This window comes from Colletotrichum tamarilloi (genome assembly GCF_030869305.1).
Source record: "Colletotrichum tamarilloi strain Tom-12 chromosome Unknown Scaffold_56.1, whole genome shotgun sequence".
Taxonomy (NCBI): Eukaryota; Fungi; Ascomycota; class Sordariomycetes; order Glomerellales; family Glomerellaceae; genus Colletotrichum; species Colletotrichum tamarilloi.
The window spans coordinates 136,510-163,283 of record NW_026849438.1 but is presented as its reverse complement, the minus strand read 5'-3'; the positions used below and the strand labels follow the sequence as shown (position 1 = coordinate 163,283).

The following is a 26,774-nucleotide window of genomic DNA, read 5'->3' as shown; positions in this document are numbered from 1 at the left end:
AGTTCACTATCGGTAGGGCTCCTCTGCTCGATGCACTGCACTCCAACTCTCTCTCCACGCTCTTTACTGGAGCTAAGTGGTCTTGGCTACATACGAAGCAAGTCGAGTCGAAGTTGATCTCCCGAACTTCGCTCGTCTTACCTATCAGTAGGGACCAAGCGAAAATGAGGCTCAGCTGAACAAATTGTTCCCCCATCTTCTCGTCCGTCGGACTAGCGTGGACGCCACGATCTGGGTTGGATCTGACGGATTACCCGTCCCGTCGCGCGTCCGTGGCTCCTTTTGGGCTACAATGGCGACCAGCCTTCGGCCGGTCTCCGAGCGCGAGTCTCAGGATGGGGCAATACACCAGACGAGTTCCCACGTTCTCTGCTTCCTACCCGCGTCGGGAAGAGCCCACGCTTGCGCCTGTCAACGTCAAGGCCTCAGGAATGGGACGAAAGGAGAAGGGTGAGGGTAGGGGAGGGGGGTAAGGAGGCGAAGAGAGAAAACAAGAGCGAGACTGGGAGAATGAGAGTGATGAGAGTGTGTGAGAGCGTGAGAGCCGGCTCACCTCGCCCGTCTCGCCGCGGCACCGCTTCTGGCTGTCGTATGCGCGCTTTGGTGCTTTTGTTCTTGGCGTCTGTATCACCTCGTCGAGTCTGTGACCCCCTTTGGGCCGAGAAGAGATGGGACTATCCTGGGAAACAGACGAATGGGACAGCGCTGACCCCCGGGAGAAAACAGGGCCCATATGCGAAATCGTTGCTCAAAGCGTCCAGAGTTCAGCGAGCAAACCGCAACCTTTCAACTCTCGCCAGGCTTCCCGCTCTCCACTCCGTCGACACTGTTCGACTAGGAAGTCTGCAGTCCGCTGCCATTGTCAGAATTGCTTACTATGGAATCTCCTAATGCTCTATGAAACACGCTCGCCTCTTCAGAACAGCGCCCCCCCAGCGCGTAATCGTCCGACCTTTTTCTTTCCATCTGTCTCGGCCCTGCCAAACACGGCTAGTCGCCGTTTATGAAAACTAGCGGTTGACTCGCCGTCACTATGTCCGTCAATCAACAGGGATCATGAGCCAAAACCCTCCTTCAGATCCACTGTCACTGAACTTCTGCCCCATCGTGCCCCCATGTGAGCCTCCTCCTCCTCCTCCAACCGCCTCGCTACCAGCCGCTTGACCAGGTCTCGAACCAACGCGAACTGCACCGCAACATGGACCATGTTGGCCATGCTATTACTGCCCATACTGGTGGCCACTCTCATCCACTTCAACCTCGAGTGAGGTCCTGACCCCCCCAAGGTTCCATGGCTCGTCCCTTTCTCCCCCTACCACACACCACCACCACCCCCTTCAGTCCCCTACCCTCCATCTGCCAAGATACGTCGGGTTCAGGGTTAGGTCGCGACTCCGCCCAGCACCACAGCCTTGCGACAAGAGGTGTTGCAGATGATCTGAGCAGATCAGCGTACATCATGGGCTGGTCGACGTTTGGCAGTGTTTGCGTCGTTTCGGTCCTCGACCGCGAGCCTTCGTATAAGACGACCTTTTCACGGCCTCGTCTCGTGTTTAAGTTTCCCTTCCCCTTCTCTCTACCCACACATCATATTATCCTCCTCTGCGCCTACGCTCTTTCACCGGGCTTTTCCGTTTTTCCTTCTCTTTTCACTTCTCCCTTCACTTCGTTCCTTTAATCGTGCTGGCACATTCCGACTTAGTCTCTGCGAGACAAGATGCTTTCTTTCACGGATATTGTAATCGGCTCGGCCTTCCTGGCCGTTGCCCATGGCCACGCTGCCATTCTCGGTGCTCAGGGAGACGCCGGCTCACCTGCTAGTGTCGGGTTCCTGGGTATGTTTTGCGCAAAAGGGGAACGAGCGGGAAGAGGATATCACGATCTTTGATACTAACCCTAATATTCAGTCGACCCGAACATTGCCCGTAACTGCACGACGATCAACCCCTGTCAGCAGGACGCCACGATCATTCGTGATGCCGAGATCAACAACAACGTCGTCAACGAGTGTGGACGCACCGAGATTGCTGGCAACATCGACATTGGCGAGAATACCGAAAACGCCCTGGCAGCGAACCAGGTCACGCAGGTTAAGGCGGGCGGCACGGTCACAGTCACTATCCACCAGGTCAACGCCGATGGTGCTGGTCCCTTCTCATGTGATTTGGATCAGACGAGCAACTCGCTCGCCGGCACCGGCCAGATTCCTCTTGAGGTCACCAACAACGTTCCCGGCACCAACGGTTTCTCCCAGGCAAAGGCTCAGCAGTTCAACGTCACTGTCAAGATGCCCGCTGACATGAAGTGCACTGGAGGTTAGTTGAACACGCCGAATCGCCAACTTGATATCAAAACTAATATGACTTTCACAGCCTCTACCGGAAATGTCTGCACTGTCCGCTGCCGTAACAACGCCGTCGCCGGACCATTCGGTGGCTGCTTCCCCGTCCAGCAGACCGATGTCACTCCTACTCAGAACACTCCCCAGAACATTCAGACCGCCGCCAAGTTGAAGGGTGTTCTCTCGCAGGTTCAGCAGGATATTCAGGACTTCCCCGCCGCCGCTGCCGCCAACCAAAAGGACGGAACCCCCGAACAGCTGGCCGCCACTGACGCCGCCAATAAGGTCTTGGGCGCTCCCCCCGTCACCGTCAAGGAGTTCCCCGTCGAGAACACCGGCCCCAGCCAGACCGGAGGCAACACCGCTGCTGCTCCCCCTGCCGCTGACCCCAACGCCGGCAACGCCAACGCTGGCAACGGTAACGCTGGCAACGGTAACGCAAACACTGGAAACAACGGCGGTAACGCCGGCAATGCCGGAAACGCCGGCGGCAACGGACGTGCACGCGGCAAGGGCCGGGCTGGCAAGCGTGGCAGAGCCGCCAAGCGTGAGGAGAGCGGATCCCTTCGATGGGCCAAGCGCTACGTCGTGCCCGGTGCCGACTTCCAGCCTGAGGTCATGCCATGAAGAGGATCTTCTTAGAATTGAGAGAAGTTTCAGCTTCTTTGCTAGCTGACGGTAGACGAACGCTCTGAGCCAATTCTTTCCCTTTTTTCACGTGGTAATCGTCAAAAAGATTGTGGTTTTCCCTCCTAATTCAAAGTCTCTACAAGTACAATCCTCTTTGTTGAGTGAGCGCACAGAGACACACAAAACCGCGGCGAACTCAAATCTTGGGAAGAAGGGCGAAAGCAGCAAACTTTACTTTGCTTTGCTTTGCGGAGACCTGGAGAGCGGTTGCGAGTCTTTTTTCTTATACCCAATACATCTTTTTTTACTCTTTACTTGTGTGTACACATTATAAAAAAAATTCATAGCCATGATTTGATGTCAAATCGTCTGCTGTGCTCCGTTGCAATAATCTGATGGTGACAACTGAACAACACTAACATGATAGTGAAAGGGGACTTTACAGCAAACCGCCGAAGCCCAACCAAATCCGGCAATGACGACGAATCCGAGACGCTCGCACAGAGGCAGAATTTCCTCTTTCCGCGTTCACTCGGGTGTTTTTGCCAGTATGCAGTAGGCCGGGGCATGCAGCCGAGCTGTGCATCCCAAAAAAGACTTGACTTTGCGTTCCTGAAACCGACGTGGTGGAGTTCCAAGAGTCTTTTTTTCCCTTCGCCCGGTGTTAAAAAAACCATAGCCCGTTATTTCCCTGCTGTGCCTCCCACCCCATTAACCACGCCGTGTTCGAAGAGTCCCGTGCTGAAACGCACAGATGCTACGGATAGTCAGCGATGCAGGGCCGGCTGGATAAGACCAGGCGCATGGTCGTACGATTGGGGAGACATGCAGTTTCTCAGTTGGGAATGCGAGGCGGCGGGTTCAATGCTACAAGCATGTGGCAATACCGCCGGTGCTGATACAAGCAAGGCAGGCCAGAAGGAACAAAGCGTTCAGTGTTCACTTACTTCCGGTTTCCTATTATTTCCCTTTTTGCAGAGTGATAGGAAAGAATGTCAGACAATTGGTCCGCCACAAGAGATGTTCCAAAGTGCGATGTAGGTATCCGCAATGTTTCGACCGGGAGTTTAAGGCACGGAAAAGCGTGCGGCATCATATTGCATACCATGAATTCTAAGAACCCCTTTTAACGAACGATAACCCATGACTGTGTGTTGGTGTGGGTGTCGTTCTTGGCAGTGTATATAATCAGACTTTCCCTCCACAAGTGATTGATCTACGTGTGTATGCCAATGATTCCACTTATGTGATTCGAGGGGCAGCGCTGCTTCTGCGACGTTTCTGCTAGGTTTGACTATTGCAATATGCTAAGCCTTACAAGCGGGTTTAGATCTCTTGGCTTCAGCGATGAGTCTGGACATTATCCTCAGGACCTGCGTTAGCTCGCGGGGGAAAGCATGGAGATCCCCCTCAGTGAGTCCGGTTCAGTGGACACTGGGAGGGACTGCCAAACCTCGGAAGCTTAGTTATCACTACCTTTTGAATTTCGTTACCGTCTTTAGTTGCATTGAAAGTTTCCGTGTCAAGTGTGTTGAATGGACTAGTCCGTCTGCATTTGATACAGAGTTTGTTGGTACCTTGCATATGATTGAGAGTCAATAATGAATGATCTGAATGCATCCTTCCACATGATTGATATTCACACCTACTATGAATTGCAGAACTGCGAGTCCCTGAGAAGATCACGCAGATTTTTGTCGCTCTCGCATCGCGAGAATCGTCTCGTTGTTGCTGATTCCCATCAATGCAGCACCAAAAACTTGGTTGATGGTCGGTGATCGCTCGGCGTCTGTTCTCTCAGTCATCGTTTCAACCGTTTCGACGACAGACTGGGGAAACCTAACAATTGCAAAACTCTGTCCTTTCGTCTGCTCATCTAGTCCAATCGGTAGTTCATCGAGAAAGGATGCACAGTAGATCCCGGTGAGATGAGAGAGTCAGTCACGACTGCACTGCACACCAACCTTTCTTGCTTGTTTGATTTGCTGAGCATGATTGTCCGTTCTGTTTCTGAACGTCAACCTTGACCTACCTATTGGGCTTGCATCATTACAGTGGCTGGTGCAATCAAGAGTCGGGGGTTTTCTCTGACGAAACAAACGGCCGATCTTAAAGTTGACTTTCAACACGCAGCCTGACAAGAAACTGACAAAGAGGGATGTTTGGTTGGCCAGACTTGCTCTCATGATGGGTCTCTCTTCAGCTTGCGCTCGCCCCCCAAGTCTGAGTTTGGATCAGGATATAAAGTCTCGAGCCTCAACCTTCATCGCGGGGTTCGCGATTTTGGCAAGTCTTATCTTCCTACCTGATAAGCTCAGAATGTTGCTGATGCCATACTTGTGGAAGAGGCTTAGATTACCACACTCATATTCCCGTGGACTTCGCACCGCCCAACTTTTTGAACAGTCTATTTCGGATAAGCTTCATCTCCTCACTGAATCATAGTTCCAACGGCGCGGTAGCATCCGTGACCTAGAGTTGCTGCTAATTCTCCACCCGAGTTGCCGGCTCGACGGTCAGATAGTGTGGGACGAAGTTTAATGGTTCTCGCTATTCACCCATGTTTAAGCCAAAGGCGCTCCACCGTGCGGCTTGATATTCCGTCAGTGTATGGTTCAAGATCTGTTTCCTTTGGACGATGCAATATCCATGCCAAAATGGGAGTACACCTGAATGACTTTCCATTTCGGCTCCGAGATCTTAAGCCGTTGGTAAATGGAGACCGAGCATACCATCTCCGAGCCATTTCCTGTCTCGGATGGCAACGCGAACATTGGCCTTCTCTCATGGCCAAGACGAGGCCAAGCCGTCAGATACGGAGCCTCAAAGCTTCGGCTTCCACACCGGAGGCGCGCTAGAGGCGGGTAAAGGTGATTGAGGCTGATCATTTACAATCCAAGAGTGCGGTACGATACCCTCCGTAACAGGCATCAACAAAATTAGCGCTCTCAAGGATTTCTGCATGCATTCGATTCCCGGGGCCCGAAATTTGGAGGAACCATGGTACTTTTGCCCGAGATAGAGATTTAAGATATGGGAATCTGGAGTAGCATTAACTACGTAATGAAGCCTTATACCTCAACTAAGCAGCGCGATACTCGGGAGAAGACGAGGACCGTACTCGGCTGAGTGACTTCGATAGGTGGACTGTTCTTGACGGTCCGTCATTCCGCTCGATGCTCCGTGGGCCCACGGCCCCACTACCGGCAGTATGAAGCCGCAAAACAGGCATGTCCTGACTAGGAAAAGGGGGCCCAAAAGTAAATTAGACTAAGGGGGAAGATTGAGGGATGGGATAAAGAGAACTCAACTCTGTTTTCTCGTCAGACATAGTGATTCCTCAGGCGCAGCTGCAAGCATTACGGTCAAGGTCTGGTCGCATTTCGTTGCGGTTGAATCTGAAAGTGGTGAGCCAAGACCCAAGGGCATTGTCAACTTTGACCGGATGTCGGCGGTTCAGCACCCCACGTTGGTGACTGTGCACGATGGTGGACCGAGTTCCTATTGAGAGAGATTGAGGCAAATACTATTAATCGCAGAGCGGACGGAGCAAACTAGGACGCATTGCTGTTGAGCTGGGATTGAAAAATTTCTCCCCACGCCAGTTTGCCGAACAAGCAACTCTTCATCGATAACTTGCCACGCTTGCTAGTCTAACTGAGACTACCACTACGTCTGCCGCATATAAGTTGATTGTTGGGGTAAGTTGACGCCGTCACACCCGCGTCAGTAGCTTCGGTAATGCTCAATAAATGCCGTGTCCTCCGGTGCAAGCAGGGGCGGCGGATATTACTCGTCCAATCGCATGGAGACGCTTCTCCCAAACGGAGGGCGGTGGGAGATATTCCGCCCGGGTGTCCCTTGCATAGACCCCAACTTGGCTTTGCTTGACTTTGCGGAGAAGACCCACGATGTCACCTTACGACGGGTTGCGGCAAACATGTGCTGTGCTAACTCGCTCAACCGACTCCCTAACCCCGCGTCACCAGCCCTTTGGACCTTGTGGTAATTAATCAATGTGTTGCAGACGGCTGCCACGAAAGAACCAAGAGAGCCAAGTTGCGCCCCTCCCGGATCAAGCTTCGCCCAGCAGGCTTGGTCTGCCTTGGTCTCTCTGAGTCTCCGTGTAATTGACTCTGGCCACGTTCGTCCAATCCCACCTGCCCTGAGGCCCTCAATACAGACTTAGGCAAGGCGGGAAGACATCCGATCTTGCCTATCCAGGCCCACTAGACAATCATCAACTCTCCAATGATCGATGCATCCCGGGTTACTGTTCCCAATTGATGCATCACAACTCACTCCGAGCCGCTCGCAGGAGCTCCCAAGCCCCTAGACGGAAATTAAGCAGTTTGGAAGGAAGTGGAAAGAGGAGGGGCTAAGCGCAACCACATCATGATAGTTTAACCTTGAACGGGGGATCGAAACAGTATGTGAGAGTCTATATAATGTGTCCGAGGCCATCCGCACACTTTTGGCTCTCGTCTCCTCATCCCAAGCCACTCGCGACATTCTTTTCCGGCACTCCAATTCATTCTTTTCATGTTCAGACCCGTCTGATCATCTTTACACACTCTTTTCTCTCATCCGTTCTTTATCGACTTGACGTCCGAAGATATCTCATCACCACCATGTTGACCAAGGTTTCTGCCCTCACGGCCCTCGTGGCCGCTGTTCGCGCGCAGCAGGTCTGCACGCTCAACGCGGAGACCAAGCCTGCGCTTACCTGGTCCAACTGCGCGGCCGGCGGCGCCTGCACCAAGGTCGACGGATCCGTCACCGTGGATGCCAACTGGCGCTGGACTCACAAGACCGACGGCAGCACCAACTGCTACACGGGCAACAAGTGGGACACCTCCATCTGCACCACCGGCGAGGACTGTGCCTCCAAGTGCTGCTTGGACGGAGCCGACTACTCCGGCACCTACGGCGCCACCACCAGCGGCGATGCGCTCAACCTCAAGTTTGTCCAGCAGGGCCCCTACAGCAAGAACATTGGCTCTCGCATGTTCCTCATGGACGGAACAGATAAGTACCAAATGTTCAAGCTCTTAGGCCAGGAGTTCACCTTTGACGTTGATGTCTCCAACCTTGGTGTAAGTGAAAGCCCCAACTTCGTTTGGGGAACGTGTAGAGAAGCAGCTTGACTGACACGTCGATCATAGTGCGGTCTGAACGGCGCCTTGTACTTCGTCTCCATGGACGCTGATGGCGGCATGTCCAAGTTCCCTACCAACAAGGCCGGTGCCTCCCATGGAACCGGCTACTGCGACAGCCAGTGCCCCCGCGACCTCAAGTTTATCGACGGCAAGGCCAACGTCGAGGGCTGGGTGCCTTCCTCCAACGATGCCAACGCCGGCGTCGGAAACATGGGCTCGTGCTGCTCCGAGATGGACATCTGGGAGGCCAACTCCGTCTCCACCGCCTACACCCCTCACCCCTGCGAGACGGTCGGCCAGCTGAGCTGCAACGGCGACGCCTGCGGAGGCACCTACAGCTCTACCCGCTACGCCGGCCAGTGCGACCCCGACGGATGCGACTTCAACAGCTACCGCCAGGGCAACACCACCTTCTACGGTAAGGGCTCCCAGTTCGCCATCGACACCTCCAAGAAGATCACCGTCGTCACGCAGTTCGTCGAGACCGGCGGCGCCCTCACCGACATCAAGCGCTTCTACGTCCAGGACGGCAAGGTCTTTGCCAACTCCAAGTCCGACATCACCGGCGTCGAGGGCAACTCCATCACCACGGACTACTGCACCGCCCAGAAGAAGGCTTTCGGCGATGAGGACGTCTTTGCGCAGAAGGGCGGTCTTGCGCAGATGGGCAAGGCTCTCTCTGAGGGTATGGTTCTCGTCATGTCTGTCTGGGATGACCACCACTCCAACATGCTCTGGCTGGACTCCACCTACCCTACCAACGAGACCGGCCCCGGCACCGCTCGCGGCACTTGCGGCACCGACTCTGGCGTTCCCGCCGATGTCGAGTCCCAGGCCCCCAACTCGAACGTCATCTTCTCCAACATCAAGGTCGGCCCCATCGGCTCTACCTTTAACAGCGCCGGAACTGCTGTAAGTACCACTATATAGATCTCTCTGATTGCTGTTGCTAATCATACGTGTGTTTCAGTAAGTTGTTGAGACTTGACATTCGCGGCCGCCGTCACTTCTACCACAACTTCATCTCTCATGTGGTTTTGAAGTGAATGTTGGTCTATGTATCGAGACGAGCGTGGCATATATCCTTCTTTCGGTTGTACATGTTTTCTAGACATTTCAGTGTATATAAATTGGGCATGGGTCTGACCCTTGCAGACAAGTGCAAGAGAAATTGGCTTACAAAAGTCTTTAGCTAACCATTTTACTTGACATATGCTGCCTATTGCCTTGAATGTGGATGCCTGCCATGCTGTTACGTCGGCCAAACAATAGAAAAGATAATCCCATGACTTGAGTGAATCTCCTTTCTCCCGCCCAAAGGTCGGGACGTGGATATACCTTGAGCCTGTGCTGTAGTTGTGCCATGAAAGCAAGATACAAAAATACATATAGCATCTCTCGGTACACTCACGGAGAAATGCCTAATAGATTTCGCTTACCCATTACAACCTTGGTGTTGTTAACCGTGTTTTCCATGCCTTGGGCTGGAACTAGGTTTCCTGCCCGATAACTAGCATTTCTCGACAGGACAATGAGTCATAGACCGAATGTGTGTACTCAACATCTTGTGTGTATGGTCTCGTGCCCATATAATACGTTATGACAGGCTTATGATTTGGTCTAAGTTCCTTTGATGTTTGATGGAAAATTTCCCTTGCAGATATCATAGACTTGGCTCCCTCTCAAACATGTCCCGTCGCTTTGCTCAGCGCAACCTGGCGAGAAATGAGTCGAATTGGTAGCGCATCATGACACAGGACACCACAGTGGATCTGCGGTCTCCAATGACTGATTCACAGGGCAATTCCCGCCGAGACGCTAATCCCAAACTGTGTCCGAGTCTCTGTTGCAGGCCATTTATAGATGCTGAGGAGCTCCCGCGACTTCGCAGGTGTTCCGAAACTTCAGTTTTTATAATCTCAAAACCTCATTCCGGCGCGGGGTCTCCGCATTTAAGAGCTTCAATAAGGACACATTCCAGCGACAGCCACTGCACATAGGAACTTCATCATGGCCGATAAAACAAAAGGAAGCGCTACGGCTCGTAAGCCAGTGTTCTTTTTGTAAGCTCAATACCTAACTAATTCTAAGAGCTGAGATGCCCAAAAAATAGTTGCATACTGACTCGTCAGGGAACAGCGACATCGACAACTGTCTGTACTCTAGAAGTCAGTCGACCAATTCTTCCGCGCACCAGAATTCTGGGCAGCTCAAATGGACTCACTAGCGTTCTTCTTTAGGTCACAGAATCCACAACCTCATGGCAAAGCTTATCGAGCAGTATTTTGAGACACACTTATCACTGGGAGAGGAGGAAGCCTCCAGATTGACGAGAGAATACTACAAGGCATACGGCCTGGCAATCGAAGGCTTAGTCCGCCATCATGAAATAGACCCATTGGACTTCAACGCAAAGGTGGATGACGCGTTGCCTCTCGACGACATCCTAAAGCCCGATGCAGACCTCCGAGCGCTGTTGGAGGATATCGACACCAACAAAGTCAAACTCTGGCTCTTCACGAATGCCTACGTCAACCACGGAAAGCGGGTTGTGCGACTTCTTGGAATCGATGACCTATTTGATGGTCTGACCTACTGCGACTACGCCCAGTACCCATTCGTCTGCAAACCAGCCAAGGAGATGTTCCGCAGGGCCATGGAACAGGCAGGGGTTGAGAACCCGGGAGACTGTTACTTTGTTGGTAAGCTCTTGACTCCCGAAAACTTTGGCACGGTGGATGCACCGCTGGTCTCAGTTCGTGAATAGATGACTTGTACTAAAACCTGCAGATGATTCCTACGATAATTGCAAGAGCGCGAAAGAGCTCGGATGGACGGCCGCCCATCTCGTCGAAGAAGGGTTGCCTATTCCCGAGATACAGGCTTCCCAATTCCAAATTCGTCATATAAGAGAGCTTCGTGACGTTTACCCTCAATTCTTCAGGTCCAGCGCCTCGAAAAATTAGATTGAGACACAAAGATGATGCTTCCGCGGGTCACATAAAAAGGAAATGACTAGAATCTAGACAAATCACAGACGCTGAGACTAAGGCACGATTCCCCGGTAAATGGTTGACATCGTTGACAACAACGGATTGCGCGCTGTGAAATAAAATTGCTTTTCAAAGGATGGGTGAAGGATGGGTGGAGGATGGGTAAACTCAAATGCCCCCATTGCGACTTGGTCTCAAGCAGTAGCAAATAGCGGTGCTTCAACCACGAGATCTACAATCTAGAGATCGATGGTCAAGTGGACGGACAACTCAAAAGAATGATACCAATCGTGGTGAACATATTGTACTCCTCAGTTTTGGGAAAGGCCAGGTGTGATTAAGTTACTTAGCCCGATATGTCTTCCTTAACAGAACATGTGCTGCCTGGAGATTTAATGTATCTGTTGCATGTTTGACTGCCATCCGATTTAGTACAGCATGCATGAGGCGTCACCCACCTTTATGCATACGTCGCCTTTTTTTAACGGATATCCCTTGCATAGGGGCTTGTGGTGGATCTCTTTTCGCAGGCAGCTCCACATGGATAGTTTATGGTCCACTAAAGAGGTCGAGATCTCAACAATCAGTTAGTCACCTTGCCAGAGTGGTTAATGGGCTGGCCTGCTAGTTTGGGATTCCTATCCTGGAGAGTTGATAGCCAGTGGCTTCGGTCGCGCAGGTTCGAATCCTGTGGGTGACGACAAAACCTTTTGCCTTTTTGACGACCATTTCGTGGCTACTTTTTTGCGCCGCCTGCAAGATTACACACACGTTGGTGTGAATGCAACGGTCTTCTGTTTCCTTGACTCATGCCGCAAAGTGTGCTTGTCGCGCCTGTCCGAGCTGTGTTGAAGAGACGTGATTTACTAAAGCTACCCGTAGACAACGTGTAAAATGTATTCGATGAATGCACAATGATGTAGGACAATGTGAATGAAGTCAGATTGAACCGACATGTCAGCTCCATTGAAGAAGACTCAATCACAAACAAGCAAGCTGGGCCAGAGATCGATTGTTTTCCGCTGGAAGCAAGCGCACACTTTAGGCAATTGGACCCCTAAAGTGGCGCGCGCATCTCTCTCTAGCTGGGTTCCCCGGCCCTGTTGCTCGTGTTCTATTGCGCCATGCTTCCCGCCCACGCCGTCCAAACTGGAGACACTCTTAGCAGGACCATCTGACGTGTGAGGGTGCTCGCTGCCGCTGAAACGTTACCGTGATGGACATAAGAGAAGCCAAGTCCGGCGGTTCTCGTCGTTCTCGTCATCTTGTGGGCTCGTTTACTTGCAGCGAGGCGAAGAAAAGCAAACTCCCTAATACTACTGCGCAGTGCCTCAAACGGACCAATGCCATCATCTCTAGTACGGCTCCTTGCAAGAGATATACGAGCTTTTGTCATCCTCCAATTCACCAATGTTGTTTTTATTTATAAAGATCGACCCGATCAGCGTCGAGCACTTGGCCAAAGTTTGATTAGTGTCCTGCAGCTTCGCCCTGTGGCCCGCCCCCTTTCCCCGATCATGGCATTCTCCCCAGAATTTCCCGGCACCCGACGCCCCGGCAAGTTACCTCCTCCTCGCACTTCGAGGCAAATATAGTGACTTGTTGGTCGCGGCGGACGCCGTGGAAACGGCGGTGACTACCAAGAATAGACAGAATAGGAACATTTCTAGAGTACTAAGTACTACCTTACTACTCACATCATGCACTAGGCCCAACTGCCCAGTCCGTTTACCCGTGCCATCGAGCATGCTCTAAGACATTGCTTCGATGGCGACACGAGCCGCAGCGCCACCCGCTTGAGTCGGAGCCGTGCATTCGGCTGGCACGGGTGACCCGGGACCGCCCAACGATGTCATGCCCAGGCGACTTTCGCCTACGGAGATATTCTTTGGGGATCCTGACGTCGCCTCGTACGAAAATAGACATGGGAGTACAGACGACAAGGGTCTCTGGCAACGTTCATTTGACGTTTGTGATGGAAATGCATAAAAACATCAGACAAACCCCTTCTCGCCTACTTCATTCCCTTCTCCTTACAGTCAGACATACTCTAAGCAACTTTACTTCCGATATATCTAAACATCGCAGCTACCCTGTACGATCTAATCAACTAAACTTAATACAAACACCTACCCAATTTCTCAAGATGCAGTTCCGCGCTTCTCTCGCTGCCGCCGCCGGCCTCTTCGCCATGGCCAACGCTCGCATCTACGGCATCGCCTTCCCCGAGACCGTCAAGGCCGGTGATGAGGTCCAGGCTATCATCGAGACTGAGAACTACATCCAGACTGTCGCGGATATCGCGATTGCCTTTGGAATCGCCCCCGAGGCCTCCGCCTACCCCGGAACTCTCGGCCAGAACGTCTTGGGCTCATTTTACCTCGGACCTGGTACGTTTTCTCGAGACAACTACGCTGATACTTTGCCGCCGTTTCCTAACACACGATGTAGAAAAGTCCAATGTTCTCGACAACATCACCGAAACAGTCACGATCCCTGCTGGTCTCGCAGCTGGCAAGTACGTTGTCTCAGCTGGCCTGTATAGCTTGTACGGCGCCTCCTCGTCCTCGACCCTGTCCAACTACAACGTCACCGTCATTGTCGGCGACGCGACCAGTGAGACTTACGTTGGCAGCCAACAGTAAGTTCGATTGATCACGATCACGAGAGCATCTCAATGCATATAAATGGCGTTGGACTTTGATTTCCAGTTTTCATGCCCGTAGGAGGGTTCATTGCCCAGAGTCGATGACGTCTGAGCTGGGCTATATATTGGTAGAAACTTGACATTTGCGCACATCCAAGGCCAAGTTGGCCATTATTACAAATACATTCGAGACTACCTATCATGTGACTCTGTTACTAAGAACCCGCCTGTTCTCAGGCTCGGAGCTCCAGCCCGTACTATTGCAACCTGCGCAGATAGCAACATCTGGGGGGACAGAGTAGAGCTGGAATTGAGAAGGTACCCGCAGCACCGCACTGATGCCTTGCAAGCCCTGTAGCCGCTGAAGCCCACCCCACTGAAGACCTCGGCTCACATGTCGATTTGAACGTGAACATGATGTCTGAGCTACCAGGCACTGATTCTCGCATAACGATTGCAACACTCCCACGCTAGGTACATATCGAGTGCAGCTTTACTGGAGAGCGAAGACGCCTTCTCATCATATATATAAGTACGAGGGTCATGAGCAGCGATGTAGTGGTACTGAATCACCGGGTCCTTCTTTCCATTGTACTAGGTTGGGGCACTTGCAGGTTCACTAATCTTAGTGGCCGCGAGCATGACCAGATTCACATGAAGGATAGGCAATTCGGTATCTCTGGCGGTCTGATCATCTGCTGTCTAAATGGCCGATTTTTTCTTCTCGAAGAGCACGATATATAGAGCTTAAGAAAGTAGCGCGTATCTGTGGCAGCTCTTAATAAGGTCTCTTGATGACAAACATTGTGTGCTCCCACACTAGGTTGCATTGCCCTCACCAACCTATCAGCCGTACCTTTCAAAATCACGGGGATCAACATTATCGAGGAATCTCTGTAATTGATTGATGATCGTTTCACTACCAAACTATCTTTGAGCCATGGAGATCGGGGGATAAATATTTAGAAGATGTCATCGGTTTACACACACTCGCCAGTGGCGCAGCAGTCATTGCCTGGACTCTACGATATCGTTACAGATTTTTGCTCCCATGAATTCGGAACCACGCTTCTTCGTTTGAATTAGTCTTCGACCCCAGTCACGATGTCTCAACTAAGGTGAGGTAGGTTGATTGGTTTCCTGGACACCTGATCGTTTCCCTTGACTCCTCACTTATCGAAATGCTATTGATGATTAAGGCGACTGCTATAATTCTAAGAGACAAGTACTTATTCGTTCTTCCTAACCAGTGCAAGGAAGTGACCGCAAATGCTCGTTCGCGGTCTCTGCGCGTCTCATTTGCACAGAGGATAGAAAGGTAGCATGGTTTTGGCTGTATCGGATACGCGTGTTAACAAATACCGATACAATCCCATTGTGAACTCGAGATTGCCGGTTCAAGAGCAGACAGACGGGAAAGACCTGAAAATCAACAAATATTCTGCTTTATGCTTTCCAGTCGGGATGTCCCAGTCTTGCACCAGATGGTCGTCCGGCGCATGGCATAGTCCTTCACACAGATATGATATCACATGTCGACTAGCCTGGTCTTTCGAATCCAAGGTCAAAGCGCTGGGCACTCGAGGGCTTTACTTTCTGTCTTTTCATCAGATAACAAGGTCTATGCTACATGAACGTCGTCGAACCTGTGATTGGCTTCGTACTCTCTCTACCCTCATTGAAAGGTTAGAGAGGGTTCAGGGCCAGATAGCATGCTAATATTGATCGGCCGAGGTAGGGTCATAACTCGTATTCCGATCACGCAGGCTGGAGTTACATGCTAAAAAGTCAGCGAAAGATAGTGCTGGTCTTCGGAGTTGAATTACCCCGTCAAGGTGTCTGTTCAATCCTCTGTGTCAGCGGTCATGTCAAATAACACAACCGTAACGTTGGGAGCACTGTGGCCTGAAACGACTTCACCAACATGCATCACCGGATCGGGGAAAGTAAGTGCGAATAGCAGGAAGCCTCCTCTAACATTCTAGGTTGGCAGTGTCTTGTGGAGGCCACATATACACAGTACTCTTGAACGGCTGTAGCAGGCTGAGAAACCATTATGAAATTTCGATAAGGCATTTCGTGGCGATTCTCCATCCCAGACGAGGTAGTCTACCACCATAATTTCTAACTCAAGAGGACTCGATCGCATCGGGTGAATGAAACAATGCGTCTACCTTGAGTGCTCCTCCTCGCTGACTTGGGGTAAATTCCCGCGAAAAGTCATTGTAATCCTTCCTTTGTCCCCAAAACGGGTGGTCACTTCTCACTTTCTAGATCGATCGTGGATAGATGCTTATTCTCTTGCTCTGTCACACAAGCGCCGGGAAGGTTGCATTGACCTTCCTGGTCGCCGCTGTCACTTTACGGGAATTTTCACTTGGGCATGAAGACTGGACCCAAGCTCCATTTCCAAGCTCATGTTATTGGTCAATCTTCCCACTTTCCGTGACTGATATTGCGCACGCCCCGATCAACTAAATTGAGACGAACCCATCCCTACCGAGTTGCAAGTTTGTATGAGTCGGACCGAGGTCTGATCCCAGAAATCCAGGGACTCCAGTGCTGGGATAGGGCACATGTTGAAGAAGGAAAACGCTGGCCGGATCCTGCTCCGTCGAGTCAAACTTCCACATCATCTTTTGATTCTTGAGTGTGGCAAAACAAGAGGGTTTTCAACTAGGTAGCCCGGAGAGGAAGCTAGCAAGCTTGGGCGCTGCGGGACGGAAATGTTTACCAGCCCGAATCTTCGCTAGCCAACAAACAATTCTTCAACGCTCGAGCCCCATCATCGTGTCGTCATGTAGTACTCGATGGTCTGGCCACAGGGCCACATCCATGTGTGCAGGGTTACATCGCATCCTCCGCGTCACCATTCATCTCACGGCCATCTGGCGGAGAGCCTGAGAGGGAGAGGACGCTCGGGCTCTGGCGGATGATTGAGATTGCAGCAGATATCGCGACAATCACCGCGGTAGGCAACTCTGGAGGTATAAACGAAGGCTGATATTGACACAAGAGAAGCCGAATGGCACGTCATTCCCGGTACCCGAGCAAAATAACCGTCCCAGAACGCCATCTTACGGAGCAAACATGCTTCATCTCTACGCAGGTGGATCGAAATGTTGCCGTGCATAGAATTTACAGAGAAAGTCTCTTGGCGGACATCCTGATTGATCCGGATTGAATTGTTTGCGAGTTGGAGACCAAGACTAGATCGGCGATCCTACGTACGGTCGCAGCAAACATGCTCTGAGATGCTCGGGACGTAACAATCGCAACACAAACTTTGGCAAATCGCGAATCACGCAGATCTACATTGTCGATACTGTAACAATGCCAAGCGCCGTTGAACCTGGCGTGATCTGGTCACATTTATTGTCTGCTAGCAAGCCTAGTTTTCGTGTTGATAGGAGTTGAACCGGCTATCGATGACAGGTTTCCACCTCGGGTATCGGTGATCTCCTAATCCCTGTTCAACAACACGAGGTGATGTGCACGTTGACGCCCATCTCCGACGAACCCCACAATCTCCGGGTTCCTGACATGAAGGGACTCAACCGTCGAGTTGTCAGCAACGATGCCGACGCCCCGTTGGGCTGGGGAAGAAGGACGACATCCAGGCCTCAAGAACGGCCTGATAATTAGCGCAAAGGGAGCACCGAACCCTGAGCAGCAAACACAGCCTCGGATGGTGGGGATACCACGTTCAACAGGAGTTTTTTTCTTCATGCAAAAACGTCTCGATACTAGAGCAGCCGGACTCGAAAATCGGGGACGGGACCAGGTTCCGGAGACAAATGTCACCCTGTTTTGCAAGCAACACCCAGCCAAACACCCACCAAGTCGCGGTCCAAGCACAAGCTAACGAGGTACCTGGACCACGGATTTCTGCCCTGTCGTCCAATCTTGCGCTCAATTCAGCCATTCGCTATCACCAAGGCTCCTCTGCCATAGTAGTTCGAGGAGGGCGAAAACAGGTTTCGATGGGTCCAACCCCTCTCGCGCTGGCGAGCATTCCCCTGCTTGACGCCAAGTGCCGGAAATGTGGTTTGGGACGAGACTGCTCGAGCGTGCATGGTAGGATGGAGATATCAAATTGTTGCCGGGGCCTGGGTTGCGCCTGGCGGGTTGGTTCCGTGGCAAGTTGGAGCTGGTTCAAGAAAACGCCAAACGCCCTCTTTGTATTCCTCTCTGGACAGTCTTTTCTTTTTCCTTCTTTTTCTGAAAACGTCCACTCACATGGCGGCAAGTTGAGACATTCGCGTGCCATTCGAACAAGCAAGGTTTCGCTCTCTCTACTAGCGAAGAAAGTATTGTCCTCCTTTGATTAAGCGACGTTCTTATTTTTGCGCCATAGAGCAGTCTTTCACTAAGCCATGGCGCCTGGCTATGACGTCGATCATGACGGTCCGCCTTATTCTCGCACCGGGAACGGAAACGCTGCAAAGTCAGTTCCCACAGGGCCCATCGACGACGAGCTCTTTACGCGGGTCCTACCACGGGTAGACACCACGGCCATCGAGACGGCGCGCATTACCATTGGCCAAGAGTCTGAAGACAGCGATGAAGAACATTCACGACCTCAGTTCCGGCGGTCTCTTTCGGAGTCTAGTCTGATGCTAGGAGGAACCGGAAAGGACTCCGATGGACTACGGGATACGGCCTTAGGAAGACAAGAAAGAAATGGGACAACGGGAGCAAATGGGAAATCTCATTCAGCGAGAGACAGCACGGAACTCAGTCGCCCTTCCCGTCCTCTATCTCGGACAGACATCGTATCCCGGGATTACTCACCACCACGGCGGCTTTACACAAAGTCTGACAGGGACACAGTAGCTGTGCCTCCACGCCAGTCTTCTCGTCCCGATCAAGCTAGCATTGACAGCCCCGAACGAGTGCTCAAGCGACACGATTACAATACGCCGCAGCGACCCCCGCGCGCCGAGGAGATCGAGGCCGCAAAGAGACTCTTGGCACAAGTCGCAGAAGAAGAGGAGCTCTCCCACCAGAGCATGGTGCGATCCTCCAGCGCTGTCCGATCAGCAACACCTCCCCCGATAGGAGGTCGACGACCACGCAGGATCATCTACGACGACTCTGAGGAGGAAGAGGACCAGCATCAAGACCCCGTCGACGAGGAAGAAGACCACGGATACCACGACTACCGCAATGAGACACGCCATGGGCACCGAAGCATAGCAACGACTCCCGTCACTGCCATCCACGCACCTACGGAAGATTCCCGCCCGCCGGCGGCGCAAAGTCGCCAGACTCGCGGCCGACCGACCACCTCAAGAACCTCGTCGCGTCAATCATCGCAGCCGCCTCCCCGATCTCGAGCAGCCGAAGCCCTCGCCGCACACAAGAGAGAGCTCAGGACGCCGGTGCTTGATCATCATCGCTTGTACCTCGACGCCGAGCCTCCACCAATCAGCCAGAGACGCCCGCATCAGACATCGCGCGCCGCTCGAAGGCAGACGTACAATAAGCAGCAGTACTCCGACATGGAAGAGGAGACACTAGACTACAGCGTGAAGAATGGCCTCGGGGGCTCGACCCTGACGTCAGATTATCGACCGCCGACGGCGGCACGGAGGGCAATGAGCGATGATTCTATTTCGATTTCGAGACAATCTATTTCGAAGCATAGCGTAACGAGCAACGGGTCGTCGAACCGTACTGTTGATTTCTTCGGACCTGGTATTTTTCAGGTCGTCTTGCATAACCCGACGACTGTGCACCAACTGCTGAAGTTTAGCGAAGCTCGATTCTGCAGCGAAAGTGTTGAATTCCTCAAAAAGGTGAGAGGCTAATACATCAGTGCAGTATCTCAAAGCATCGTCACTAACGGCACCTTCGCACTATAGGTCGAGCAATACCAAACAGTTCTCAATGACCTAGCAGGGATTATGACGAGCATCCACAAGGACTTCCTTGCCGACGACTCGTCAAAGCAGATCAACGTCAATGGGGAACTGAGAAAGTCCGTTCATGGCGACATGAAGTCGTTGGTTACGAAGACGCTTCCGTCCATGGAAACACTGTTTACGGATCTTCAAGAGAGCGTTGAACAGGATGTCTTCCTAGATATCTATCCTCGATTTGTGCGCTACCAGATGGCACTGAGCGCAACGAGAGCCTTAGCTACCAACCGACATAGCTATCAAGGACTCGGCGATTGCTTCTGCTTGACGAATCCTGGGTAATTTGACGCCTTCCCATGACTCTCTTTGTCTCGTGCGCATGCTAACTCCTGAGTAAAGTCTTGCAGATAACCCAATTGTCTTTGCTTCAGATGGATTCATCAAAGTCACTGGTTATACTAGACCCGAAATCATTCCGCGAAACTGTAGATTCCTCCAGGGTGCGCATACCGATCGCGTTCCTGTCCGACGATTAAAGAACGCGATCGACGAGCGAAAGGAGTCTGTTGAACTCATACTGAACTACAAGAAGAACGGAGATCCTTTCTGGAACTTGCTCTATGTCGGTAAGTAAATATAAACTTGGCTGAGAATGCGGCAATCCTACCCTAGGGTCGTGCTACAGGCACTCGAATGCGCACACATACATCCTCAAGTCAAGTTTTCTTAAGGCTAACCTGATCCTCCTACACAGCCCCACTCTACAACGAAGCCGGCAAACTGGCATTCTTCATCGGCGGCCAGATTAATTGCTCAACGACTATTCATAGCAACGCAGACGTGATGAGAGTTCTGTCGACATCTACCAATGACGACGTTCAAACCCAGGATACCAAGGTACCGCCGGCACCTTTACATCGCGCAGGTTCTCAACCTTCGGCTCGAAAAGCATTCCTGAAAGCCCTGGGGATGAAGGTCAGCGATGACCATGTGCCCAACGGGATCGCCGCCGATCCGGGCATGGAGAGCAAGTTGTTGCACAAGCTAGAAGGACGCGACTTGAGCGCACAGATGAAGGAATTTTACACTGCTTATTCAAAAGTGAGTTACTCCCACCCCACCGAGCTTGCTATCCTCTAGCAGCGAACCGCCCTTACTAACATGAACGTCCCAGTACCTAATTGTCAGCTACGACTCCTTCATAATCAAATTCTACTCTGAAGGTGTCCTGGAAATGCTGCACCCGGCGAACAACACCGTCGGCCTGGTCGCGGGCCAGGAGGTCTTCCGGTTCCTCAAGCAGAACATGGTCAACCACCAGTCCGACTACAAGACGCGCGTACGGAACGCCCTTCGCACCGGAGCGCCCATCAGCGTCGAAGTCCGTTTACAGACTCGAAGGAGCGCGTTGTTCCGCGGCGACGAGAGGTTCGTCACGCACTGGACGCCGTTGAAGGATGAGAAGTCTCAGGTGCACTGGGCTGTCGTCACTTTGGCGCCCGCGATCGAGTAATGATTCATTGGTGGGGGTGGAAAATAGACCTGATGAAGTCGTGCTCTCGGAAAGCGCTCGTTCATCTTGTCAGCCTTGCGAGTAAATACCCTTCCTTCCTCTGAACTGAGGTCAGAGAAACATACTTGTGCCAAAGTTTGGCTGCTTAGTCCCATTTATAGACTGCGTCTCGAAGCGAATAAGTTCCCACATCCAATTTTTAAATTGACATGGCCCTTAACGTCGCAGTGTCCAGTCTTTACCTGAGGTCAGGCTGGCGAATCATATGGATTCCGTGATGTCCCGGCGCAAATTAACGCAATTAACTGACGAATACTTGCTTCTTTTAATGCCAGGCGGAAAGTGCTGGAGCAGACTGATGCTGCCTCGGACCAATGATGGCCGGCACTTGGCGGAAATGATCCCTTGAAGAAGACTACAATTGCGATGATGGGAAAGCCATTGGTAGATTGAGTTCACGGACCAAAGCTAAATGCGCCTCGTAATATGGAGCTATCCGCGTATCTACACGTATGTATCCCCGACACGAGTCAGAGAGCGCATTGCCTGCGGGAGGGCAATAAGGTTGTAAGAGCGATTATATTGGTTGACCCTCACCAAAGAAGTCAGTAAAGTGCTTGGACTCAAGGCAGAAGTATGACGCTAGGGCACCTCGAATACATCAGATCTCTTGAGGCCACGGAGCCATGATGTGGTCCTTGGAAGTTTCTTTTTTGTGCCTCTTCGTTGGCTCACTGCTAAAAGCCACGGTCTTCAATGTCGATGGAAGACCATCTCAGAAACCAGTCTGTCGTAAGTGCACGACGTGATCAATTGGACAATGACGGGCCTCGCTTCTTATTTCGGCCCCGGGCTTCAGGTCCGCTTCAAGCAGAAATTCGAGCTGACTACGGCACGAGTCATTGCTGTGATGACCTAAATCTCACGATGATAGTACAACAAAGTCAAAATCGCGCATTGGCATGATGCCAAGCCTTCGGCCGATAGTTGGTGCGACTAACTAGACAAGTCGCGACAACAGACGAACTGGTCAAGGCGACGTCCAATGTACTTGAAATTATAGGAATGCAATGTATCCGAAGCGAGTGAGGCTTGTCGAGTTTATCCTTTCGAGCTAGCTCTGCATACGAAAACGAGGCGTAGTCACAGCGTTGAGTAAGTAGTCAGTTTCCATCTAACAAGCTTCAAGCTATGATGCTGGCCAATCTGATCCGGGACGTCGTCCTATAGTGATATCCAGGTCGTTGAAATATGCGGTAGAATTGACGACTATGCACCAGTATCTCTGGGTATTTGTACTGCTTGTGAGCCCCTTCGAATCTGGTAAGGTAGTCAACAACCTATCTCCATCAGCTGCTCGACATCACGCTAATTAGTAGGCTTCTAACAGAACTACATTGCCATTCTTTTACAAGTCAGTACATCACCAAAGAAGCCTCGATGATACAAAGACTGATACCAAAAACCAACAGATCAAACCCCACAGTCTCTACAACGATGCAAATCTCTGCCTCCCTCTCTTTCCTCGCCATCCTTGGCATGGTCAGCGCCGCAGCGGAGTGCCCTCGCGGCGGTGGCGGTGACGGACCCTACTTGCACAACAAATATCGCGTGGCGCCGACAAGAGTTGGGCAGACGAACACCTACGACTGGGCCGGAACAACCATCTCCGTCAAGATGCAGAAGAGCAGGGACTCCTGCGATCCGGAAGGCGACTGCGACGACGACATCACTTACAACTTTAAGAACAGAGGCACCAAGTCGATCCGCGTTCGTATCGAAGAGAGCTACAATGATTTCATGGGCCTCGTTCTCGCTCCTGGAGCGGACTGCGATTTGAACCGCTACTTCACTCGCGGTGCCGGACCTTACCAGATTTCTTTCGCAAATTAGAGACGACGTAATCATGCTTCTATAACATATCCCTTTGGGTTGAGGGAAATCATTGGATATACGTGTAATTAAGTTCGCAAGACTGTTCATCTTCTTGGGACTTCTCAGCCGAGGGTCATTCGAGTCCCGGCATCAGGGATATCTCCGAGAGTCTATCACGAAGAGCAGAAGCTATGTATTCATACACTCTGAGTCCTTGAAAGGCATCTTGACACTTGATGATTAAGTGAGACGGAAGTACGATGTGTCAAGTGATGCCCCTACCACATTGACTGTAGCGCTGCTCAGGCCTACGTGAAGTCACTTGAGTAAAGATGACTGTTTCAGCTTCGTCTCAAGGATTTGGATCGAGCAGGCTGGGCCGTGGAGGAAGGCTAATAGCTAGTGGGTATTACGCTGAATTTACACAGAAAGCTAATAACACGGGGTTTGGCTGGTGACTCTTGACATCTCTGCGCCAGTCACGACGCGCTAGGAAAGTCGTGTCACTTGTAGCTCTATGAACAATATAAGACCTTCAGCTCATCTCTGGTGAAGGAAGTTGTCATCTTCTAAAAGGGCTTGGTCTATTGCTCGTTTTTAGCCGGTGGCAGGTTTCCGTATTTTTCTCCCCTACGTATCTCAGTCTTACTGATGATTAATTTATCCCGGAAGTATAGTCACATTTGTTCAGGCGGAGATCCTACAGACTACTGACACCTTGCAGCTGGTAACGATTAGAGAAGATGCACAGTCAACGAGAGCTAGTAGATACGGGCCGCAAGAGTAAATACTTTACCAAATCCAGACTCTCGCCGCATTAAGATTTGAGAACGGCAATTGACATGAACTTACCCATGAGAGCCAAACTCATCAAGCTATAGCATTCGCATATGATGAAGTGTGTTACTCTGTTTCGCGAAACTTAGCCGCTGAGTTCTGTCATTCTCCGGGAGACCAGAGGGAAGAACGAAGGATGACTGCCTTCACAATTCCTCCGTCATCCGGTCTTCCATTCTTTGGCTGTCTTGACTCTCATGTCAGTAAGCTCATGAAGACTTCGGACATATTGAATCCCGGAAATGATGTGAAAATGACAATTTACTTGAGGCATAATCAAGAGGGGGTTTCGCGATAGTTTGATGTCGACGGGACTTGGAGTTTGTGTGGTGTGTGTCATGGCGTGCTTCCATTGACAATTGCCATTGCGGGTCGCTTTACAGTTGAGTCAATGTCATGATGGCGCTGTCGATATCAATTGAATAGTATTCAATGCTGCTCTCTGACCGAAAACGACCTTGGGATTTGATATTGAATTGCTGAATGCTCTATTATCCAAACATTCCGGTTCCCTCGGCCACCGTGACTCGAATTTTGCGGGGTCTGTTCAGGCCCGGTCGGTCGGAGCATATCACAGCTACTGTCGATAGAGTCGCGTCCCTCCCCACTCAGCATCATGCGGCCGTTCTATTGGCGCGTTGACCTGCTGGATTCGGTTAGTTGATGGTCACTTACAGCTCCAATGCTTCTTCAGCTACGGCACATCATCTGATTTTTCTTGGATATGGACAGGGAAACAACCTTAAACTCTTATTTGCAAAGAAACAGAAATGTTTCAATGATGCCTCCTGGTTTTCTATTTGTTCATGTTTGATAGTGTTGTAGTGCTGAAATCCTATGCTACGGATGCAAATCTTGATGCTTGGGAAACTCTAGGTCTCACAAAAGTAATATGAAGGTAGTCCGTACCATTGAGAGAACCCATTCCATCAAAACTATCGACCATGGACCGCTAGGGATTTTTAGTTCAAAATTCAGTAGTATGCCTCGTTGCCCCTAACGGCTCTCCATTGCATGCTGCCAAGAGCCTAGCATCTCGCTTACAGAACCGCAACGTCGTGGTGAATGTGGACAGACCCTTGCTTAGATAGTCATTCATTGAACTGGGCTACGGCATCTGATATCGGCCCCGGCATCGGCACGATGACTTTGGGGCAATATAAAGATCAGTCCGCAGACGCTAGAATTTCTCGAAGTTCCAAAGCATCGAGCTCTTCATCTCTGCAATTTTTCTCCTCAAATACCCACTCTCTTTTCGGACTAAGTCCTTCCATAAACATGGCTATACGGTCCCTCGCCCTAGGGTGGTTAGCCATCTCGTCGCTTCAAATCGGTGCTCAAGCCCAAGACTTTCGCACCAACTGCGATGAGATCTGCGAAGCTGCGTACCGTTCTTCACTAGCTATCGAAACCAAGGACTGGGTCAATGTCGACGTCAATGTCGATCCCTTCTACGCCAACCCATCGAACCTCTCAGACTACGCCGTCGGAGACTTGGTAAAATGGCAAGACCTCACGGGCACCCAGGCCGCTAAGATCTGGACCGTCCCCGCTGGCATGTCCCTCTCTCGCTTCTTCTACATGAGCGAAGATATAGACGGCAAGCCCCTACCCGTTACCGCGTTCGCACTGCTCCCATGGTCGAACCCCCAGGGCAAAGACAAGCCCTTCCGTACCATTGTCTGGGCCCACGGAACTGCGGGCTACAGTCGTGAGTGTGCGCCTACCAATCATAGAGGACTCTACTATGAGTGGGAGGCGCCCTTCATCCTCGCCCAGGCAGGTTACGCCGTCATCGCACCTGACTATGCTGGCCAGGGCAGTGACATTCCCCAGGGCTTCATGTACGAGTCAGGCGCACTCCATGCTGCTGACGTGAGCCACAGCCTTCAGGCAGCTCGCAAAGCCCTTGGTGAGCGGTTGTCCAAGGAATGGGTTGTCGTTGGACACAGCGAGGGTGGCTTGACTGCGTGGCGCACCAACGAGAGAGAGGCAAAGGCTGGAAAGGCCACTGGTGGATTCATCGGTGCCGTTTCGGTTGCGCCTGCGCTTCGGCCCTTGTCACTCATCCCCGAGTCATTCCGCCGCGCGGCCGGAGGCCCCGTAGGAGATGTGGTATCCGTCTACTTCCTCCAGTCTCTGTCAAAGCTTTTGAAGTCGATCCGGATAGAAGACTACGTTAGCGACATTGTTGCCAGCCGCATTCCTCTATCAAACCAGGGATGTCTCAAGACCGGCGGTACTATCTACGGCAGCCTGACTGAGACCCAGCTGTACAAGAATACCAGCTGGCTGACACACCCCGATGTCATTGACTGGCAAGAGCGCTACAACGGAGCCGGCGTACATCAGTGGGCAGCCCCGATGTTGGTTGTCCAGGGCACCAAAGATATTCTCACTTACGCCGAAACTATGGAGCAGGACTTTGATGCAACTTGCAAGGCTTTCCCCGAGTCGCCTGCAGAGCTGCTTCTGTATCCCGAGCTCGGTCATGACCAGGCTTTCCAGGCGTCGCATGTCGATTATCTGGCTTGGGTTGCGGATCGATTCAACAACGTCTCCGTTTCCTCTGGCTGCAGCAAGAGGACGATCGAGCCTGCGACCAACCACCCCTCGCTCATCCATCAAACTTGGCAAGGATCTCCTCAGTAATTGGTAGCCGATGAGTGTTTTGCAGAACGCAAGGCACCTAGATAGGATATGTGTTGGGCCAAAGTAGTTGTGTATTGCTGCGGATTCTCGGAGAGATTGTGTTTGTTTGCTTCGACGGCCATAGAGGTCTGAGATTTCTTTCCTTCTTGTACATATTTTGTTCTTCTTCGACACCTTGAAACGACAAAGCCTCATTAAACAGGACATTCATTGAACATGATTTTACCTTCATAGATGGAATACTCCGAAAACGATGAGGTCCC

The 26,774-nt window shown here is 51.6% G+C and overlaps 8 protein-coding genes across 8 annotated transcripts; all 8 read left to right on the top strand.

Moving 5' to 3' along the window:
• Positions 1 to 294: 294 nt before the first annotated feature.
• CTAM01_11021 (uncharacterized protein) lies at positions 295 to 891 on the top strand (the record flags this gene model as incomplete). The annotated part of the gene is made up of 1 exon (XM_060527033.1): positions 295 to 891. A coding segment is annotated over one exon (597 nt), but the record flags the coding sequence as incomplete, so codon positions are not given.
• An 826-nt stretch (positions 892 to 1,717) lies between these two features.
• CTAM01_11020 (uncharacterized protein) lies at positions 1,718 to 2,968 on the top strand (the record flags this gene model as incomplete). The annotated part of the gene is made up of 3 exons (XM_060527032.1): positions 1,718 to 1,835; positions 1,908 to 2,315; positions 2,373 to 2,968. 3 exons carry the CDS (start codon positions 1,718 to 1,720, stop codon positions 2,966 to 2,968), a joined length of 1,122 nt encoding a protein of 373 aa, XP_060378361.1.
• A 4,634-nt stretch (positions 2,969 to 7,602) lies between these two features.
• On the top strand, positions 7,603 to 9,176 carry CTAM01_11019 (glycosyl hydrolase family 7; the record flags this gene model as incomplete). The annotated part of the gene is made up of 3 exons (XM_060527031.1): positions 7,603 to 8,067; positions 8,137 to 9,042; positions 9,105 to 9,176. 3 exons carry the CDS (start codon positions 7,603 to 7,605, stop codon positions 9,174 to 9,176), a joined length of 1,443 nt encoding a protein of 480 aa, XP_060378360.1.
• Positions 9,177 to 10,140: 964 nt separating this feature from the next.
• Positions 10,141 to 10,897, top strand: CTAM01_11018 (pyrimidine 5'-nucleotidase; the record flags this gene model as incomplete). The annotated part of the gene is made up of 3 exons (XM_060527030.1): positions 10,141 to 10,174; positions 10,263 to 10,298; positions 10,371 to 10,897. The coding sequence occupies 3 exons, from the start codon at positions 10,141 to 10,143 to the stop codon at positions 10,895 to 10,897; spliced, it is 597 nt and encodes a 198-aa protein (XP_060378359.1).
• A 2,372-nt stretch (positions 10,898 to 13,269) lies between these two features.
• CTAM01_11017 (uncharacterized protein) lies at positions 13,270 to 13,768 on the top strand (the record flags this gene model as incomplete). The annotated part of the gene is made up of 2 exons (XM_060527029.1): positions 13,270 to 13,513; positions 13,575 to 13,768. The coding sequence occupies 2 exons, from the start codon at positions 13,270 to 13,272 to the stop codon at positions 13,766 to 13,768; spliced, it is 438 nt and encodes a 145-aa protein (XP_060378358.1).
• Positions 13,769 to 18,146: 4,378 nt separating this feature from the next.
• CTAM01_11016 (Aureochrome1) lies at positions 18,147 to 21,147 on the top strand (the record flags this gene model as incomplete). Its single annotated transcript, XM_060527028.1, has 5 exons — positions 18,147 to 19,571; positions 19,638 to 19,972; positions 20,034 to 20,260; positions 20,389 to 20,735; positions 20,809 to 21,147. The coding sequence occupies 5 exons, from the start codon at positions 18,147 to 18,149 to the stop codon at positions 21,145 to 21,147; spliced, it is 2,673 nt and encodes an 890-aa protein (XP_060378357.1).
• A 1,497-nt stretch (positions 21,148 to 22,644) lies between these two features.
• CTAM01_11015 (uncharacterized protein) lies at positions 22,645 to 23,040 on the top strand (the record flags this gene model as incomplete). The annotated part of the gene is made up of 1 exon (XM_060527027.1): positions 22,645 to 23,040. One exon carries the CDS (start codon positions 22,645 to 22,647, stop codon positions 23,038 to 23,040), a length of 396 nt encoding a protein of 131 aa, XP_060378356.1.
• A 2,097-nt stretch (positions 23,041 to 25,137) lies between these two features.
• Positions 25,138 to 26,511, top strand: CTAM01_11014 (uncharacterized protein; the record flags this gene model as incomplete). Its single annotated transcript, XM_060527026.1, has 1 exon — positions 25,138 to 26,511. The coding sequence occupies one exon, from the start codon at positions 25,138 to 25,140 to the stop codon at positions 26,509 to 26,511; it is 1,374 nt and encodes a 457-aa protein (XP_060378355.1).
• Between the last annotated feature and the right edge of the window lie 263 nt (positions 26,512 to 26,774).